We start from the raw sequence: 19,397 nt of genomic DNA, 5'->3' as shown, positions 1-19,397 counted from the left end.
TAACGGTTAGAGATGTTTCCCCAAAGAAGCATATGTACTGCATTGAATTCAAGATACCTACTACGTTGCTAAGCGCTGACCATTGAGTACAAAACATGGAATTCAACCACCTACACCAGCATAGTTACATAAAAGAACGATATATATTACATACTAGATGTATACAGTGCGACAGAGTTGTCCGTAAATAAAAAATGGTACACATATTTAGTGCGATAACATATAAACACTACAATACCAAATGTGTAGTCTTAAACACGTAAAAATCAGTATAAATAAACACCGGGAGAGCCATATTTTCATTGACCTATAAATATCGCTTAATGCGTGTCCAATGACGACTAAGAATGCTATTGATCTTTAATAGACATTCTGTGCCACCTGGCATCCACATTGCTCATGAATCTGAATATAATATGCCACTTTAAGACCTAGTATCATAACTGGCTAGGCCGTCCCCACAGTGTCGTGTCGCAAGAAATTGGCCATTTAGTGGCCTACAATCGCGTTCTGTTAGCCACAACATTTGGTATTATTGTTTTGCAGTCACTGGAAAGTGTTTTTACCCTAGGTTGTGCAACATATTGTGTATATCGCCGCTGTCATCGGGCCAACTGGTATCAACATGGTATGTTTTGGATTCTATTTATAGCTATTACCGGTTTTGTGTATAATTTATGTGTTGATGAGCGTAAATATATAGAGCAACCCGCTTCTGGTTCATGGGAAATGTGTCGTTTGTATCTTTTGCCCTTTGTGTTGATCACTATATCATATCGCAGGGTCGCGTTCGTACTAAGACCGTCAAGCGTGCTGCGCGCCAGATCGTAGAGAAGTATTATGCCAAGCTGAGTTTGGACTTCCACTTCAACAAGAAGGTTGCTGAAGAGGTAGCACAAATCCCATCAAAGCGTATGCGCAATAAGGTTGCTGGCTTCATCACACATCTGATGCGCCGCATCCAAAAAGGTCCTGTGCGTGGCATTTCATTGAAGCTTCAGGAGGAAGAGCGTGAGCGCCGCATGGACTTTGTTCCCGAACGTTCCGAGGTTGATGTGCCTCTCATCCAGGTTGACCAGGACACCGCTGACATGTTGACGTTCCTCAAGTTGAACATACCTAACGTAAAGGTTATCACTGCCAACGTGCATACTGAGGGCGTTCACCAGCGTTTCTGAAGGTCACGGTCGCCCGCCTCTAAAGCTGACATCGGACATTTAATGCTATAAAAATATACAGGTGTACATATGGGTTGTTCTATGAGCTGTGATGGTGGTAAAGTAGTACTGCCCAATCGCTAAACGAAGTTAAGTTATCATTATCCAGACTCACAAAGCTATTGGTGTCCATATAGTTGCTTATAGTCAAACGGTACATAGCAGTTTACATTAAGCAATAAAGGGTCCCAATATCAACGTTGTCTACTGCACTAGCAAGTTATGTAAGGATAACGCTATTTTACAAGCGGTTCCACATGATCAGAGGTAATGAACTGTGTTGCTTATAATTCGATTATACTGTGCTGTATCATACGTTTAAGTCGCCCTAGTCTAGTTATAATGCATACTAGTTAGTTAGATCAACGGAAATTATATGTTTAGTGAATTTGTCGCATGGAGATCCATGTCGCGCGTCATAATGGAAGGTAGTGTTCGCAAAGCCATACTCACATGTGTACTACATACTTTTGTAGTATCTTATACTTCATGTTCATACATTTAGTGCTATGGATAACTTCTATGAGGTTATGTCGTGTTGAATGTAGATATACTTGCCGCACCAATCAATCCTTGATCACAGCATGGTAACCCAACCTGCTCTTGAATATAAGGTTGGATTTACATGATGTTAAAAACACCAACGCAAGGCGTGTATTGATAATTGCCCATTTGTTGCTTTGGTAAATGAAGATTCCACCGACATCGGTGAAGCCTTCTTAGTCTCAGACCATCTGGGATTCCCCGTGTGTTCCTGTAAATGTAGTATTATATTGTAGATGTTATAATGCAGTTCGTGTAGCTCTTGGATTTCAACGTTAGCTAATCGTTGTATTTTCTGGAGGTTGCAAATATGGAGTTAAATCATAACTGCCGACGCGTTAACGGGTTCAGGAAGGTTACTAAATGGGTTGCCGGACTTGCTGTAGTAACTTACTCAGCAGCTGGTAATGTCATATGCTGTACTTCACCTGGTACTGCTATACTCCAGGATACTGGTAATGGACCAACCACTGGATTGGAGCAGCACCAGCCTCTTGTCTTCCCAGTGAGACACGACGATGTGCAGTCTAGTGATTTCCAAAGCGACGATAATGCACCAATGCCCCTTAGGTCACCAAACCACCGCCGACACAAGCCCAAACCCGTTACAGTTTATCGCAAAAAACTCGATACACTAAATGGTGAAACATATGAAAAGGATATTGCTGCTATTGATTTCACCACTATAAGTAAGGAGGATGGAAACCGAATGAAGATGCTCATAAGGCAGAAGCATATGGGATTGAGATTTGGTGATATACCCTACGATATCGCAAAAGAACTGGTTAAATATGATGACATCGCGAAAGTGCCACAAAAAATGCGGAGCGAATTGATTAAATGTATGGTGAAGCACAGGAATGATGACCTTATATATAAATTCCCTGAGTCTATTGCATCCATGGTTTTCCTATGCCGTAAATGTGGAGATCTACCGGGAAACGTGGTATCCAGACTTAAGCAACCGTTGACCAAACATGAATTTGGAATGTTGCTTGATGAACTACCTGAAAACCTTGCCTCAGAGGCTAGTAATTTTGCGAAATATGAAGATATACCACGTGATTTGGTTAACCGATTACAAAATTATATGAGAAAGGAGCGTTTCTTGAATCAGCTATCATGTTTGCCCAAAGTGCTTGCTAGAAAAATCTATTCATATGGGTCAATCGATGCCATTCCAACAAAGCTTCGTAAGGAAGTAAATAAGTATCTGGACATTCAACATTTTGACGACCTGGTGGCCAACCTCCCCAAGGAACTTTCTGACGAAGTTAAGCGGTGTGGATCATTCGATAGAATTCATGACGAATTGAAGCATAAGATACGTGACCATTATAGTAAGCACTGTTTCGACGGTACCGAAGTGAAACATCATAAAAGGTTGTCTAAGAAGAGAACGTCAACTAGGCCACAAAGTGATCCGGAATGATATTGTAGCGCAATCGAGGTGACTAGGAAGGTTCAAATGAAGCCTATAAAGATCACAGACGCACTGGGAATCTGATTGTATTTCCATATGGAATTGTTAGGGCACGTGTAATTTTAGTATCCACTGCATATTGTATCCGAGCGCAGGGCCATGATTGTAGCAACTATCATAATGAAATAGTGTCGACCACGGTAATGCACAAATGCTATTGGATGCAATAGGACCACTGCGGTAAATCAGGAGTTATCATGCTACAAATTAAGGTGAATGCGTATGGTTCTTCAATATCCTCGTGTTATACGAATGGAACAAATTTTGCAGCGGGGGACACGGATTGCATACCATGTAGCATCCTATTTCATAACGTAGATTTGGTTTTGGCATACTTTGGTGTCTTTGAAGGTTTGGACCATCAACCTAATATGGATTGTATAAAATATCTGTTCACATTTTCCGTACAAGTGACATGCATTACTGATTCACAACCGTTGACACCTCTTCCAGTAATCGTAAGTTTGCTGTGCTCGTATGTAACGGTAATATATAAAGTAGTGGTGCAGCATGTGTTCTGTCGGTCCAAAGTGGAACGACACAACGTCGGCGATTCACCATGTCTAACCCTTTGGAATATACCTTCGGGGAGATACGATGTTAACGTGCATAGATCATATTGTACATTACCAGCGATGGAAAAACGCCTAACATGATATCCAGAGGATCTGCATTCAGCCTCTAAACCCATCCGATTTCACTGGCCATTCAACACTGTTCATAACCCACTCGCAGTGCAATCAACAAGGGATCGTGACTAACGGTCCTTCTATAAATTGCATACCTATGTTTGCGTATAAATCATGGAATCTACCGAATATATGAAGACACGGTGCCAATCTAGCGTTATTATTCAGCCAGGAAATAATATGTTACAACACCATATACCAAGCTTCTAGGAAACATTCTACTGTATGGGTGATCATAGACAATCATTATTATATACCAACTAACGTGTATCTACGGCCAACAGCTTTGTTGGATTTCATTGACTGACTGATGAACGCTTCCATATAGTTGTACCTATGGTCGAAGAAAGAACATACCACTGGGAAATGGAACATTAAAGTGCAACTACACGGGATTATGTAAAACGTAAAATAGACCATTATGTCGCTGAGACGTTTTCTTTCCAACCATGGAATATTTAACAAACACAGTTTGCATGAATCTGTCTCATTGGTTGGCTATTTACCGGGTTGTGCCATGAAGTTATGGTTTGGTAAAAGGCACTCTTCAAAAGGCATTAATCAACCATGTTCACGGCTTATCCGTGGTTCTCTTCAACTTAGGATTTTCCTTGTAGTACGTTCCAGCCTTGTCACTTATCCAATCGCCCCAAACTTCTAAAATGTTGCATTTGTAGCCAAATGTTAGAAATGCTGCTATTACTACTAATAAGTATACAGCTAAAGGAACGTAATCTTCTAGGTTCGGATCCTTATATGTTAGGTACGGTACCTCAGGTGAACCCGGGTTTTTAAGTACAAGTGATCCTAGTTTGGCCCAGCCACATCCCACAGCTGTTCCAACTAGTAGGATCACTAAGATCAATGCCAGTATTATAGCGGACAAGTAGTCGGCGGTGTAATATTTGTTGAAAGGCTTCTTTAGCTTTGTCAATACCAAAAGTTGAAAGGTTACATAAATATGGAGCCCGAGTAGTTGTTTTGAGGCTCCAACGCGTTCGATTGATGATGAAGGTGGTGATGGTGGTGGTGTCGGCGGTTTGTTTTCATATTTCGCAAAAATGGTGGATACACTACCTGCAATGCAGACAAGGGATTCCACTGTTATCACCACATATAGGACATCCCATGATGAGCCGCCTAGCAGCTCACCACCTTCGAATTGGACAAGGGGCCTATTTTGATGCGTAAGAATCAGCAAACCAACGGATATGATAACGTGGAGTGCCATCAGCGGGTAGACAACGTATTCGTGAACCTCTTTGCCATAAGCCGAAAAAGTGACTGCTACTAGCGTACCAACCATCAAACCACCTATACAGAGGAATGCAACGTCAACAGGAGTAAATCTTATGTGACAAATGGACACCTGGTAAGCACAGAGACAAAGTGCTACCTGCAATACGTAGGCAACTGGTGCGACGTTTTTATAATGGGTCCATCTTAAAATGTTATTTTTATTTGGGAATATGAAATTTTTCTTACTATCATAAAATACCAGGCATTCGAGGATATATAGGGCACCGTATAGTATGTTGAGAATTCCTACAATGTAAAACACTACTTTGCTCCTGGTGTAGCACCCTCCGAAGCAGTGGAGCTTGAAGCTTGCGATAATGAAACCAATCATAGCCAAGGCTTGTATTGATGTGAAGCAAAAGACGGTAAAACCTCTGAATGGGATGTCAACACCTTCAGTCCAGCCTACGACGAAAACGTTGAGGAAGCTGCAGAAAACTACAATCCCGGCACAAGCAATAAACCCTTTTTGGCACTGACTCAAAGAGGCGCTAATCAATCCACATTTGTATCCAAAAACATGGATTAGTATATAACACAAAAGAATGCCAAGTGAGATCACGTTGAACGATGGGTCTAGGTCTCCATTTTGGAAATAACTTTTATATTTAACTTGTGTAGATGTCCATACTACATCATTTATTAACAAAGCTGCACAACTACCAAGGCACAAGATAATCAGACCGAAGAAGATAGCAGTGCTAGGACACAAATAGAATCCATCCTGTTCACAAGCTGACACGGTGGTTGCTTTGCCCAGAGTGCTCAACGGAACCGGTGTTTCAGTCGTCATTTCCATGGAATATTTTAACAGAAGGATTCCATGTGCATTGTGCCTTCTGACCTTTTTTCGCAGGTGTGTCTATCCCAAGACGTGCGGAAAATTGGGGCATGCGATTCCCATTTGGTGGTGAATATAGGTTCTCAGTTACCTGCCATAACACTCATTGCTGAACTCTGTAGTGTTTATTATTAGCGTCCTCATATATATTGCCTAATTCGAGAGGATTTACAACATATTAAGGTACACTGGCGGGTGACAATTGTTCGTAGCATTGGATTTCCATCTTGCAACCGTTGTCACGCTACTTTTGGTTCTATGTTGATTGTTAGTAGCCAACTACATGGCCTTCAACTAGCTTCAGCCCTAGGTAATGAATTTTTTACTGAGTACCTTGAAGAAGGCAATTCACTGTTCGAAATGCTAGTTACACATATTCACTCGGATGATGTCTATAATTGTGTTTTGTTTTGATCATGTACATATTGTGGATGCTTTAAGAACTGTTTGACACTTCGTTACTGTCTCCGTTTATTTCTTACTTAATGGCATCGGTTGCATTTAAACTACGTCCGCTCTGTACATGTTGACAGTTATAATCTTTAATATGTCAACTCTGCCAGTATTGTTCATAATCCTTTATGTCTGGATCCTATTGTTCATTTGATGTCATATATTTCGGTTTTCTAGCCTGCCTTCTGATTGGCCACGTCTTGTCGTGAATCTCTAGGCTGGGCATTTTGCCAATGTTGTATTGTTAATCATTGTATAGCTATTATACCCGCGAATCGCTCGTGTGGATGTCTAACCTGTCAGAGGAAGCATTTAAAATACCAACGGGTGTGATTCACACTCTGATTAACCGCCGGTCCGTCTGGTATTAAATGGGCTATGAATGGTGAATAATCATTGTTCTAATATCTAATCGCCATGATACCCTTTGTTCTGCCTTATACGGATGAAACTACTAGAACATATTGTTATGTGCTGTCTGTAGTATGTACACTTGTAATTTTAACGCCAATTTAAAGGAACTCAATTTGGCGATATAAACTTATTGGATTTACATACTGCTCATATGTCAGTTGTGGTACTCCAATTGGCATACCCGCTTTTTACACGTCTGTAACAACGAGAGGATCTCCATCAGCAGCCTGGTTTGTGGCTCCATTAAGCCAACATTCCATGAGTATATGTACGTATAATGCATCGGATTATTAAGAGCAAGACCATTTGTTCTTTTACACGGCATGAACCCTTTTTATACAATATCCATATAAACACCATCACCAGACGTTGTCTGTAGCTAGTAAAATCACTCAACAAAACAGCTCTGTAGGCCACAAGATAAGATTCAGTTTGTTACATATCATAGATACGCCCATAATATAATATGTTACATATGTTGTCACTGCTGTAGCAGCTGTAATTAGCACTTCACATAACAGGTGCTCTATAGAATACCACTGGACAGTGGCTTTTCCGGTAATCATAACCACCAGGAACGTAGCATTCATGATAGATAGCACTATCTATGGTATGATAGACAAAAGGTTACTTCACCATGCGCTATACTATCCTGTTAACCATGACATACTGTTACTACATATACCAGTACAGCATCATAGGCACTTACGATATATTACTGTCCATTATGGACACATTGCAAGCTACATTCACAACGGAATATATATATATCTAAGTTGTATCACACCATAAATAACGGTACAATGACATGTTAACCTATGAGCAATGTTGCCACGGAGTTACATTGTGCAGTCATTATGATTCATTTATAGAGATGCGATAATGTACGATATTGTCACGTTGGTTACTCGATGGCACCATTTGTAGCTGTGTCATTGATAGTGATGGTAGTACCGTTTGCACTATACATGACTAAATAATTGAATACAGTCTAACATATACACTAATGGGTCTGGTAGTAATAATGCATGTAGTGTCACTGTAGATGAGAGTATAGCAATACTTTTAGTAGATGATTACCAAATGTTCCATAAAAGTATAGTAGCATTGTTAATAAAAGTTTCATTGATGTTTAGAAACTCACTTAGTCAAGAAGTGGTGGATATTCGGGGTACTGCCATAGTGGTACCCCTGTAGTACGGACCTACATAGACCAGCTGGCACAGGTACTCAGTGCACTAGTTGGGTGGAGTAAGATAGAGCAGTGTACTAATGGTGGCAAGTGCAATGGCAATAAGGGTAGTGATGTCAATTCCGGTCCACACGGTGGCAATGAGTGCAAGTATCTAGAGGAAGTACAGCCGGACAACAAGTGTCAGGACTGTGGCTGTATGAAATATGTAGTGATCCCGGGTACAGATTGGGCACAACTGGGCAGGGGGTGTACTAAGTGTATGGATACTACTGGTAATACGCATAGGTGTAGCTGTGCTAGTGACTGTAGTAGTGGTCCTGCTGAGGAGTGTAAATGCGCTTTAGCGGGCAAATGCTGCAAGTGTTGTTGTACAAGTTGTAGTGGGTGTAAGAATGAGTGTAGATGTGATAATGGTAACTACATTATGCGATATGGATCGACGTACACAATGAAACTGACTCATGCATACCTCTGGACTGAGATTGAAGCATTGAAGGAGCCACCTACATGGAAACATCTGACTGATAGCGATGAAATTGGTGCCACTAAGATTGGGGACGGATTGACCTCTTCCCAACGTCGACACCAATGTGACCAAATTCTTCTAGGGTCAGTATGTCTCATTTGGAGTGAAGTTACCTCTATGCATTGGACAGGAAAGTACGCCAAGGGTAGCCCATACTGGAACAATCACATCCTGGACGGCAGTAGTCTAGATGACGGTACCCTATCCCAATGGCTACAGGCCTTAGGGTTCCCTAGAGATATGCTTAATAATAGTGGACCACAGAATAGACTAGATCAGGTTATATGGGATGGATTTATGGGACAACTGTTTCTAGGGTTTACCCACCCTACGGGTGTTAATCCCGGCCAGAGTGACGGTACTACAGCAAAACAACCGTACCTTATGAATTACGCCGGTTTTGTACATACTGCACATAGGGATTCATTCAACACCGATGCTGCTACTGTCTTTACGAATGGCAATGCCTCTCGTACTACTGGCCAAATCAGTGATACTAACCAGCACAAAAACGGTGCCATTTTCAAGCTCTATATTCTATCATGTGCATACTTTACTGGATTGCAGAAGAAGACTACTCACAGTACTACCACTAATAATCCTAAGACCATTCGGGAGATCCTATACTGGCTAAGTGCGTTGCCCTATAGTCAGGCATATAAGCAGTTACTGGAGCATGCCAAGGAAAGGCTACAAGAAGTACTCAAGAAACCCGAAGGCACTGACAAAGAGACACCAACACTTGCCTTTCTCCAACAAGGCCGTTCAGCTCCCATTACAGTTGATGAATTCAACCTGTTTGCTCACTTCCAAGCAGTGACTCAGTACTGCCCACTGGTCCTCATAAGTATCCAGGGTGGATTACACAGTACTAACAGTACTACTCCTGCCATTCACGTCTTATACGCCAACACGGAGTGTGGATTCACCTACCCAGCAGTTGATATTCAAGCTTACAACCAGGTGGTACACTACATCAGGGCTCTGTTCTACCAACTCTATTTCCTTAGGAAGCAGTGTGCAGTGAAGGTCACTTGTGGAGGCAAATGGCGTGAATGTAGGTATGGTAGTGGAGTGCTTGGTAAAGGTGTGGTTAGCTGGATGTGCCTGGGGTGTAACCCCATGGAACATGATAGGAAATGGAGGGTGGGGAAGGTAAAGAAAGAGTTGGTGGGGATAACGAATGGAACAGGGAAGAATGATACACTAATGAAGTCTCTAGTGAGCGTATTGAAGGATATAGGTGAATTAGTTGTACAATTGGGTAATGCCCAGGAGGTATTGGATAGGGGAAAGGAGGATCTAACAGGAGTGAAGACGGCACTAAATGGAGTATTTTCAGGGGTGTATGAGAATGGGACAAGTGGGAATAATTTCAACAAGGTACTAAAGGATGTACTAGGGAAATTGGAGACGGAGAAGGTGGAGAAACTAGAGAAGGAGTCAGATTCGGTTAATGGACTAAAGGATGCTGCTACGAAGGCTACGACGGCACTAACGGCGGCTGCTACGAAGTCTGGGAGTGGTAGTGGTACTGATATTGATCAGGATAAGAATGCAGTGAGTGCTGGTATCGATGGGTTACATAAGGTATTGGAGGCATTTAAACAGTGGGCAGAGCAAGATGGAGAAGATATTATAAAGCAAGCTAAAAGCGCACTGGAACATCTAGGGAAAATAACAGGCGTTGGAAATGAAGTAAATTTGCGTAATGTTAAACTGGAAGCACATTACTCGGCATTCCTCAAAGCCATTAACCAGCTCCTCTCCCTTTGCAGCTCTCCCAAGTGCCCTACATGTAAAGATCACGCCACCAAGTGCGGCCGACGGGGAGAACAGAGGACCTGTGAAAAATGCCACCAACAGTACATGGACGGCTTCCCCTCCCCCCTCCAGGCATTCCTCGAGGATAGGCTGCCAGGGTTTAGTTGCATGGAGTGTGACTGAGACCCTATGTCGGACAATGCTAACACTACTGTCCCCGGCAGTACCGAGGTCATAGGGACACTGATATACCACTTGGCACTGGGACTGCAGAAGTGGGTTGGGTGGCAAGAAGGGGATACCTGTTGTCTTAAGGGGGAGAAGAAAATAGGTGATAGTAAAGGAATTGGTAAAGGATGTGAGCGAGGTGGTACTGCTACTCAATGTTGTAATAAAAGCGGTACTGATTGCGCTACTCATGAGTGTGAAACGTGTGGTAAAGGTGAGAGTAAAAATGGTATCAATGGTGCCGGAAAATGCTACCTCTCGGCCTATTGCAAAAAGAATACTTCTTATAGTGGCAGTTCCACTACAAATCTCTTCCTTTGGACCTCCATATCCAGTGAATGCACTAAGGTCCACCTCCTGGCCCGGATTTTCCTAGGATCAGTATGTCTCATCTGGAGTGGACTCAGTCAGTTGGGATTCCTAACAGGAAAGGGGAGTGGTGGCAAGGACAATAGGTGGAAGAATAGTAGTTTGCACAAGATAGATGGTACCGATGCCGGTCTCGGCTCATTCATGGCGGCCATGGGCTATGACCTGGATAGGTTGAATCAGGGAGGTGTTCCAGGAGGTGAGTACTGCCTAGGGTAGTCATATGGACAACATGAGAAACAGTATGTTTCAGGAGATAAGTGAAGTGATGCTAATAATGGTAATTATGTGGTATTATTGAATACTATTACATTGCTACCGTATACACCACTAGTCCAGATCACAACCCTATAATCTACCTTCTCCACATCACCTCCCTTCCACACTACATTCCCCTTCAAGATTCCCACCCCCACACTTTGTAGTGCCTTTATGCCAATGGATGGCCCTTCTAAATGTATTCTGTGGTTACCTCATCTTGACTAACCCATTCCTCCATAACGACATCGCTACTATCGGGTACTATTGGGTACCATCCCGGTACTACCATGGAATCCCAGTATTATATGATTATATCGCTACTACTGACTACTACCCATTGGATTCCTATCGCATGATGGATACTACTACCTGTAGTACTGTAGTACTGGTGCTCCTGTGGCTATCCCTGTGCTGCAATACATTCGGTTTGTTTCTGGCCATTATACGCGAATACAGCTCTCCTGAAGTACTGTACAGTACCAATACACTATCCACTCTACTGATCGGAGTATGTCTATGGCAATGTAAGAAGGCTGGGTACCTAGTACAACCAATGACCTGGTACCATTGGGTACTACTAGTTCTACTACTATTACTACAGGTAGTGGCAGTTGTCTTGGAGCAAAATGGCTGGGGTCTGTTTGCTAATTTATCCATCACATCGACATATCCCATTTACGGTGTTGCAGTGGTACTGCTGGGTATACTCGCCGGTACCCTATACTGCGGCTGGAAGTGTAACCTGTTCTGTAGACCATGTTGCAAAAGTCAGTATGTTTGCTATGGTAGTGCCATAGTGGTAGTGCTAGCAGTGCTCGTGGTACTGGCTGTCACAGCATCACTGCCAAAGATTCCTGGAAGCGACGATGACGAGGGTGAGCAAATTGATCAAAGTGAAGGGGAAACCAAGATGCACACTATTGGTTGCCTTGGTAAAGTGATATTACCCATTACACAGTGCTATACCATGGCAGTGCTATGGATTACTATACTAAGGTTACCATATACACTTCCACAACTGGTAACCATTTTGGCATCGGCACTGGCACTCACTTCCATATTGCCATTGATAGTTATGTGCAGTATTGAGCGTTTCGACAGTGCTACAGCATACCCCCTCCTAGCAGTCCACCTACTGTCCCTCGGAATTACCTGGTACTGTGTGGAGTATAAAAAGGTGTTCCACTGGTCCAAGGATTACATGTGCTTCGGGGTACTAGGAATAACGGTGATACTGCTGGCATTGGTAGACATAGTAATAGTGATTTATATTGCAAATTATCCCCAATTCATCTCTGAAATTAAAGGTATGGAATTTACCCTTCTGGGCTACTCATTTCTACTGATGGTACCTACATTCTGGTATGCATACCGATGCGGTCTACTTACATGGAGATGGAATTCTTGTCTCCCCAAGAAAAAGGATTTCAAGGCTCCTGACACTGCTGATAACACTACCACAGACAGTGGTATAGCAAAGGAATAGTTCTAGTGAGTACTAGCATTACCACCTGCTAGACTTTATGGCCCAACCTTGGATAGCCCAATATGAACTGGTATGCTTACTGTGAAAGCGTAATTATTAACATGTATATCGTAGAGTGTAGTATTTTGAATTAGCTGACCCTATGCAATAATAGACATTCAATAGCAATAAAGCAGTAGCCTATATATAGTTGTAATAGTGAATATTACCTAGTACCACTACATTACTATACCACCACTCCCTACCACTGCATCACTACCATCGTAACCATGTTGGTCTACCCAGTCCTGGTGCTAGCCTTCGGTGCCCTATGGCCACTGGATTGTACACTTACCAGACTGGGTTCACTGATCCAAGTGACTTGCCACTACCACGATACTACATGGGCCATGGCAGAGAAGGTGACTGGAGAAGATGGCGTTGAGAAGGTAGAAGAGAAGGAGAGTCCTACGGGTTGTGAAGGGTGATTTACGAAGTATTGTAAGGATTGAAATTTGGTGTACAAAAGTGGGAATTTTCATCGGGATTGGGATGTAGTAATATTATTACCGCTGTTCATATATGGGATAATAACAGGAACACCAGTGGCGGTGATCTTACTTATAATATTGTTCATAAGACAGACGTTTTGCAAGTTTATAACAGATAGTTGCTGGTCAGAATGTTTTGGAAACTCTCTGAAGAACATAAGTCCTAAAAATGTAGATTAATGTACATCATCTATGATGTACCCTACAAACAACGTAAATTGAATATGTTGTAGTTACCGTGTATTATAGAGACAGTACTTCCTAGAATCATTGGGTATATAGTGTACTGGATATGTACAATGCTAGCATTAGTAATTGAATACTCTAGGGAGTACATCTATTGTTATGGGTACAACTGCTGTACTTCTAGAGAGACGGTAGATTGTATAGTACTATGGAGCATATATAGTGATCATGGTATAGTATATATATGGGTTGATAGAAGGGAATTTATGAGTGTGGTGTTGGAGGGGATGTAGTGTTGTAGGGTATATTAAATCTGGGGTTTATGTTATGTGGTGTTTATGGTGTCTCCGGGGGTGAGTACTGTTGTAGGGTAAATAGTGGTTTAGGGAATGTGGTGTTTCTGGGGATTATAGTGTAATAGAATATATGGTGTTGCAGTAGCAATAGAGTGATGCACTGTAGATTGACAACAGCAGTAGACAGGTATCGATATACATAGCTACACAATTTTTGACAGGACACTAGCCAAGTGTTTAGTGTATTTTTAGTGAGAGTGTGACAATGTATTAGATGCTCGGGGTAGTATAGCGGGTAAATCTATACCGTTAATACGTTAGGTACTCCACAGTGCCACGTGGTGCTATGTAGATTGTGAATTGACACTCTATAACGTTATGTTGGAATAAATTGAAGACTTTGGGGATAACCGCAAGATGCCATGGCCATGTAACTGCAGTGGACATGGGTAGTTTAGTAACATGGTAACTAGTTATTCATCAATGCTTAAGGAATTAGCACCACTAGCACATCATGATTTGTTTGTATTACTATACAGCAATGGACACTAATTGTAGTACAGAGTACTCTACGGGGAACCACTTGTATACTACTGCTGGCTGTGTATATAATGCGACACCAGCTGGATTGCTGTAGTTTTCTATGATCAATGAAACGAATGTGGTCAATACAACCATAGGTATCATACAATAGCAAAGTAGCATATCACTATATGGAGACTATTGTAATGTTTGCGTAGTGTCTAGTGTATAATGCAACAGAGTCTATTGTAGTATCGACGTGTGGACTACATCACCTTAGATAACAGTAATTATAGAAAGACAATTATTGTAAAGTGGTATATCCCGGAGTAACGCATGTATCTTGCATGGTACTAGTACCATACCTGGGGCATAACAACAGCTGTGAGTACAACAGTTAGGAATCTCACTCTATACTGACTTAACCAAGATGGTAGCCTTTAACACTTTCTCCAAGCTCTGTGTAGTTGTCGCATTCGGGCTGTCTGCCACTGCCTCGTCTACTGAGGTAGCCCAGGACCAACCCACGCAGGAAGGATCGGAGAATGGATTCTTCTCTGAGAAGGACGGAGTTGACACTGAAACTGTTGAAGTAACGGAAGCAGATAATAGAGAGTCTCAAGAACGCACAGAGACAACAAAACCATCCGCCCTTTCTCTTGAATGGCTTCTCTTGCCCAGGCGCAAAAACAGAATGGCTCTAACTTATTTGTTACCAGATGATTTGGCCTCAAAAGTCCCAGTGCGCTCTCTCAAGCCGCTAGACCCCGCACTGGAAGAAGAAATTAGGAATTTTTTCTCATTGAGTGCGAAAGAGCAACTGGAAAAGCGTCTATCTTCTCATGGTTTCCAATAATAAATCAACAACCTTATAGTATATTGATGAGAAAAGTTATCATAATGTCATAGTACATAGACATGTGTAATAGAATACAGTGATACATGTTGGTCAGTGTATCGTGGTCTACAGCTTTGTGTAGCTATCCGTAGCACTAATGACATCGTTTCTATACAGTAAATAGGCGTAATTATTACCTATAAAATTTATTAGATATATACCTTTTAACAGTGATATGATAACCTACACTTTAATGTGATACATCACGTTAATTCGTTAATATCAAAGTTAGCTAGATATATATATGTATTCTCAGTGAAGCAGCGCTACCACAACATGCATCATGGCATCTCTATAAATGAATCATAATGACTGCACAATGTAACTCCGTGGCAACATTGCTCATAGGTTAACATGTCATTGTACCGTTATTTATGGTGTGATACAACTTAGATATATATATATATATTCCGTTGTGAATGTAGCTTGCAATGTGTCCATAATGGACAGTAATATATCGTAAGTGCCTATGATGCTGTACTGGTATATGTAGTAACAGTATGTCATGGTTAACAGGATAGTATAGCGCATGGTGAAGTAACCTTTTGTCTATCATACCATAGATAGTGCTATCTATCATGAATGCTACGTTCCTGGTGGTTATGATTACCGGAAAAGCCACTGTCCAGTGGTATTCTATAGAGCACCTGTTATGTGAAGTGCTAATTACAGCTGCTACAGCAGTGACAACATATGTAACATATTATATTATGGCGTATCTATGATATGTAACAAACTGAATCTTATCTTGTGGCCTACAGAGCTGTTTTGTTGAGTGATTTTACTAGCTACAGACAACGTCTGGTGATGGTGTTTATATGGATATTGTATAAAAAGGGTTCATGCCGTGTAAAAGAACAAATGGTCTTGCTCTTAATAATCCGATGCATTATACGTACATATACTCATGGAATGTTGGCTTAATGGAGCCACAAACCAGGCTGCTGATGGAGATCCTCTCGTTGTTACAGACGTGTAAAAAGCGGGTATGCCAATTGGAGTACCACAACTGACATATGAGCAGTATGTAAATCCAATAAGTTTATATCGCCAAATTGAGTTCCTTTAAATTGGCGTTAAAATTACAAGTGTACATACTACAGACAGCACATAACAATATGTTCTAGTAGTTTCATCCGTATAAGGCAGAACAAAGGGTATCATGGCGATTAGATATTAGAACAATGATTATTCACCATTCATAGCCCATTTAATACCAGACGGACCGGCGGTTAATCAGAGTGTGAATCACACCCGTTGGTATTTTAAATGCTTCCTCTGACAGGTTAGACATCCACACGAGCGATTCGCGGGTATAATAGCTATACAATGATTAACAATACAACATTGGCAAAATGCCCAGCCTAGAGATTCACGACAAGACGTGGCCAATCAGAAGGCAGGCTAGAAAACCGAAATATATGACATCAAATGAACAATAGGATCCAGACATAACGGATTATGAACAATACTGGCAGAGTTGACATATTAAAGATTATAACTGTCAACATGTACAGAGCGGACGTAGTTTAAATGCAACCGATGCCATTAAGTAAGAAATAAACGGAGACAGTAACGAAGTGTCAAACAGTTCTTAAAGCATCCACAATATGTACATGATCAAAACAAAACACAATTATAGACATCATCCGAGTGAATATGTGTAACTAGCATTTCGAACAGTGAATTGCCTTCTTCAAGGTACTCAGTAAAAAATTCATTACCTAGGGCTGAAGCTAGTTGAAGGCCATGTAGTTGGCTACTAACAATCAACATAGAACCAAAAGTAGCGTGACAACGGTTGCAAGATGGAAATCCAATGCTACGAACAATTGTCACCCGCCAGTGTACCTTAATATGTTGTAAATCCTCTCGAATTAGGCAATATATATGAGGACGCTAATATTAAACACTACAGAGTTCAGCAATGAGTGTTATGGCAGGTAACTGAGAACCTATATTCACCACCAAATGGGAATCGCATGCCCCAATTTTCCGCACGTCTTGGGATAGACACACCTGCGAAAAAAGGTCAGAAGGCACAATGCACATGGAATCCTTCTGTTAAAATATTCCATGGAAATGACGACTGAAACACCGGTTCCGTTGAGCACTCTGGGCAAAGCAACCACCGTGTCAGCTTGTGAACAGGATGGATTCTATTTGTGTCCTAGCACTGCTATCTTCTTCGGTCTGATTATCTTGTGCCTTGGTAGTTGTGTAGCTTTGTTAATAAATGGTGTCGCGTGGACAGCTAGACAGTATAAACCTGATGGTAGTTTCCAAAATGGAGACCTAGACCCATCGTTCAACGTGATCTCACTTGGCATTCTTTTGTGTTATATACTAATCCATGTTTTTGGATACAAATGTGGATTGATTAGCGCCTCTTTGAGTCAGTGCCAAAAAGGGTTTATTGCTTGTGCCGGGATTGTAGTTTTCTGCAGCTTCCTCAACGTTTTCGTCGTAGGATGGACTGAGGGTGTTGATATCAAATTCAGAGGTTCTGCTGTCTTTTGCTTCACGTCAATACAAGCCTTGGCCATGATTGGTTTCATTATCGCAAGCTTCAAGCTTCACTGCTTCGGAGGGTGCTACACCAGGAGCAAAATAGTATTTTACATTGTAGGAATTCTGAACATACTCTACGGTGCTCTGTTCATCTTAGAATGTTTGGTATTCTATGATAATGATAAAAAAATGCTGTCAATCCTACATGACAACAAAATTGTAGGATGGACCCATTATAAAACCGTTGCACCAGTTGCCTACGTATTGCAGGTAGCACTTTGTCTCTGTGCTTACCAGGTGTCCATTTGTCACATAAGATTTACTCCTGTTGACGTTGCATTCCTCTGTATAGGTGGTTTGATGGTTGGTACGCTAGTAGCAGTCACTTTTTCGGCTTATGGCAAAGAGGTTCACGAATACGTTGTCTACCCGCTGATGGCACTCCACGTTATCATATCCGTTGGTTTGCTGATGCTTACCCATCAAAATAGGCCTCTTGCCCAATTCGAAGGTGGTGAGCTGCTAGGCGGCTCATCATGGGATGTCCTATATGTGGTGATAACAGTGGAATCCCTTGTCTGCATTGCAGGTAGTGTATCCACCATTTTTGCGAAATATGAAAACAAACCGCCGACACCACCAGTACAGCCACAAATCGAACGCGTTGGAGCCTCAAAACAACTACTCGGGCTCCATATTTATGTAACCTTTCAACTTTTGGTATTGACAAAGCTAAAGAAGCCTTTCAACAAATATTACACCGCCGACTACTTGTCCGCTATAATACTGGCATTGATCTTAGTGATCCTACTAGTTGGAACAGCTGTGGGATGTGGATGGGCCAAACTAGGATCAATTATTAAAGACTCGGGTCCATCTGGATCATATCTAACATATAAGCCTCCGGATGTAAAAGATTACGTTCCTTTCGCTGTATACTTATTAGTAGTAATAGCAGCATTTCTAACATTTGGCTACAAATGCAACATTTTGGAAGTTTGGGGCGATTGGATAAGTGACAAGGCTGGAACGTACTACAAGGAAAATCCTAAGTTGAAGAGAACCACGGATAAGCCGTGAACATGGTTGATTAATGCCTTTTGAAGAGTGCCTTTTACCAAACCATAACTTCATGGCACAACCCGGTAAATAGCCAACCAATGAGACAGATTCATGCAAACTGTGTTTGTTAAATATTCCATGGTTGGAAAGAAAACGTCTCAGCGACATAATGGTCTATTTTACGTTTTACATAATCCCGTGTAGTTGCACTTTAATGTTCCATTTCCCAGTGGTATGTTCTTTCTTCGACCATAGGTACAACTATATGGAAGCGTTCATCAGTCAGTCAATGAAATCCAACAAAGCTGTTGGCCGTAGATACACGTTAGTTGGTATATAATAATGATTGTCTATGATCACCCATACAGTAGAATGTTTCCTAGAAGCTTGGTATATGGTGTTGTAACATATTATTTCCTGGCTGAATAATAACGCTAGATTGGCACCGTGTCTTCATATATTCGGTAGATTCCATGATTTATACGCAAACATAGCTATGTACATTAAAATTTTATATCCCCGAAGGAATACTCCAAACGGTTGGACCTGATAAATCGCCGACGTCCTGTATTATTACTTTGAAATGACAGAACACATTCTGCATGACTCTTCTAGCCATTACTG

General features: G+C 41.6%; 9 protein-coding genes across 9 annotated transcripts in view; 8 read left to right on the top strand and 1 right to left on the bottom strand.

The window, feature by feature from the left end:
• BBOV_III001260 (tRNA (guanine37-N1)-methyltransferase family protein) overlaps positions 1-236 on the top strand; it is a 1,636-nt gene extending 1,400 nt beyond the window's left edge. Inside the window, exon 6 of the mRNA XM_051767597.1 lies at positions 1-236. This exon is cut by the window's left edge and continues 156 nt beyond it. Coding sequence (XP_051623392.1) covers positions 1-86 — 86 coding nt within the window. The 3' untranslated portion in view covers positions 87-236.
• Positions 237-515: 279 nt separating this feature from the next.
• BBOV_III001250 (putative 40S ribosomal protein S17) lies at positions 516-1,227 on the top strand. The gene is made up of 2 exons (XM_001611210.1): positions 516-628; positions 783-1,227. Exons 1-2 carry the CDS (start codon positions 626-628, stop codon positions 1,176-1,178), a joined length of 399 nt encoding a protein of 132 aa, XP_001611260.1. The 5' UTR covers positions 516-625; the 3' UTR covers positions 1,179-1,227.
• A 469-nt stretch (positions 1,228-1,696) lies between these two features.
• BBOV_III001240 (BBO225AA 22 kDa antigen-like protein) lies at positions 1,697-3,192 on the top strand (the record flags this gene model as incomplete). The annotated part of the gene is made up of 1 exon (XM_001611209.2): positions 1,697-3,192. Exon 1 carries the CDS (start codon positions 2,071-2,073, stop codon positions 3,190-3,192), a length of 1,122 nt encoding a protein of 373 aa, XP_001611259.1. The 5' UTR covers positions 1,697-2,070.
• A 1,226-nt stretch (positions 3,193-4,418) lies between these two features.
• BBOV_III001230 (putative integral membrane protein) lies at positions 4,419-6,061 on the bottom strand. The gene has a single exon (XM_001611208.2). It carries the CDS (start codon positions 6,028-6,030, stop codon positions 4,504-4,506), a length of 1,527 nt encoding a protein of 508 aa, XP_001611258.1. The 5' UTR covers positions 6,031-6,061; the 3' UTR covers positions 4,419-4,503.
• A 1,950-nt stretch (positions 6,062-8,011) lies between these two features.
• On the top strand, positions 8,012-11,240 carry BBOV_III001220 (variant erythrocyte surface antigen-1 alpha subunit; the record flags this gene model as incomplete). Its single annotated transcript, XM_001611207.1, has 3 exons — positions 8,012-8,035; positions 8,157-10,599; positions 10,663-11,240. 3 exons carry the CDS (start codon positions 8,012-8,014, stop codon positions 11,238-11,240), a joined length of 3,045 nt encoding a protein of 1,014 aa, XP_001611257.1.
• Positions 11,241-11,492: 252 nt separating this feature from the next.
• Positions 11,493-12,768, top strand: BBOV_III001210 (putative integral membrane protein; the record flags this gene model as incomplete). The annotated part of the gene is made up of 1 exon (XM_001611206.2): positions 11,493-12,768. Exon 1 carries the CDS (start codon positions 11,635-11,637, stop codon positions 12,766-12,768), a length of 1,134 nt encoding a protein of 377 aa, XP_001611256.2. The 5' UTR covers positions 11,493-11,634.
• A 269-nt stretch (positions 12,769-13,037) lies between these two features.
• On the top strand, positions 13,038-13,235 carry BBOV_III001200 (uncharacterized protein; the record flags this gene model as incomplete). Its single annotated transcript, XM_001611205.1, has 1 exon — positions 13,038-13,235. One exon carries the CDS (start codon positions 13,038-13,040, stop codon positions 13,233-13,235), a length of 198 nt encoding a protein of 65 aa, XP_001611255.1.
• A 1,487-nt stretch (positions 13,236-14,722) lies between these two features.
• On the top strand, positions 14,723-15,187 carry BBOV_III001195 (uncharacterized protein). Its single transcript, XM_051767402.1, has one exon. The coding sequence runs from the start codon at positions 14,733-14,735 to the stop codon at positions 15,156-15,158; it is 426 nt and encodes a 141-aa protein (XP_051623694.1). The 5' UTR covers positions 14,723-14,732; the 3' UTR covers positions 15,159-15,187.
• Positions 15,188-17,245: 2,058 nt separating this feature from the next.
• Positions 17,246-18,942, top strand: BBOV_III001190 (putative integral membrane protein). The gene has a single exon (XM_001611204.2). It carries the CDS (start codon positions 17,277-17,279, stop codon positions 18,789-18,791), a length of 1,515 nt encoding a protein of 504 aa, XP_001611254.1. The 5' UTR covers positions 17,246-17,276; the 3' UTR covers positions 18,792-18,942.
• Positions 18,943-19,397: the final 455 nt, after the last annotated feature.

This window comes from Babesia bovis, chromosome 3 (assembly GCF_000165395.2).
Source record: "Babesia bovis T2Bo chromosome 3, whole genome shotgun sequence".
In the NCBI taxonomy this organism is placed as follows: Eukaryota; Apicomplexa; class Aconoidasida; order Piroplasmida; family Babesiidae; genus Babesia; species Babesia bovis.
This window is presented reverse-complemented; position numbering and strand designations above follow the sequence as displayed.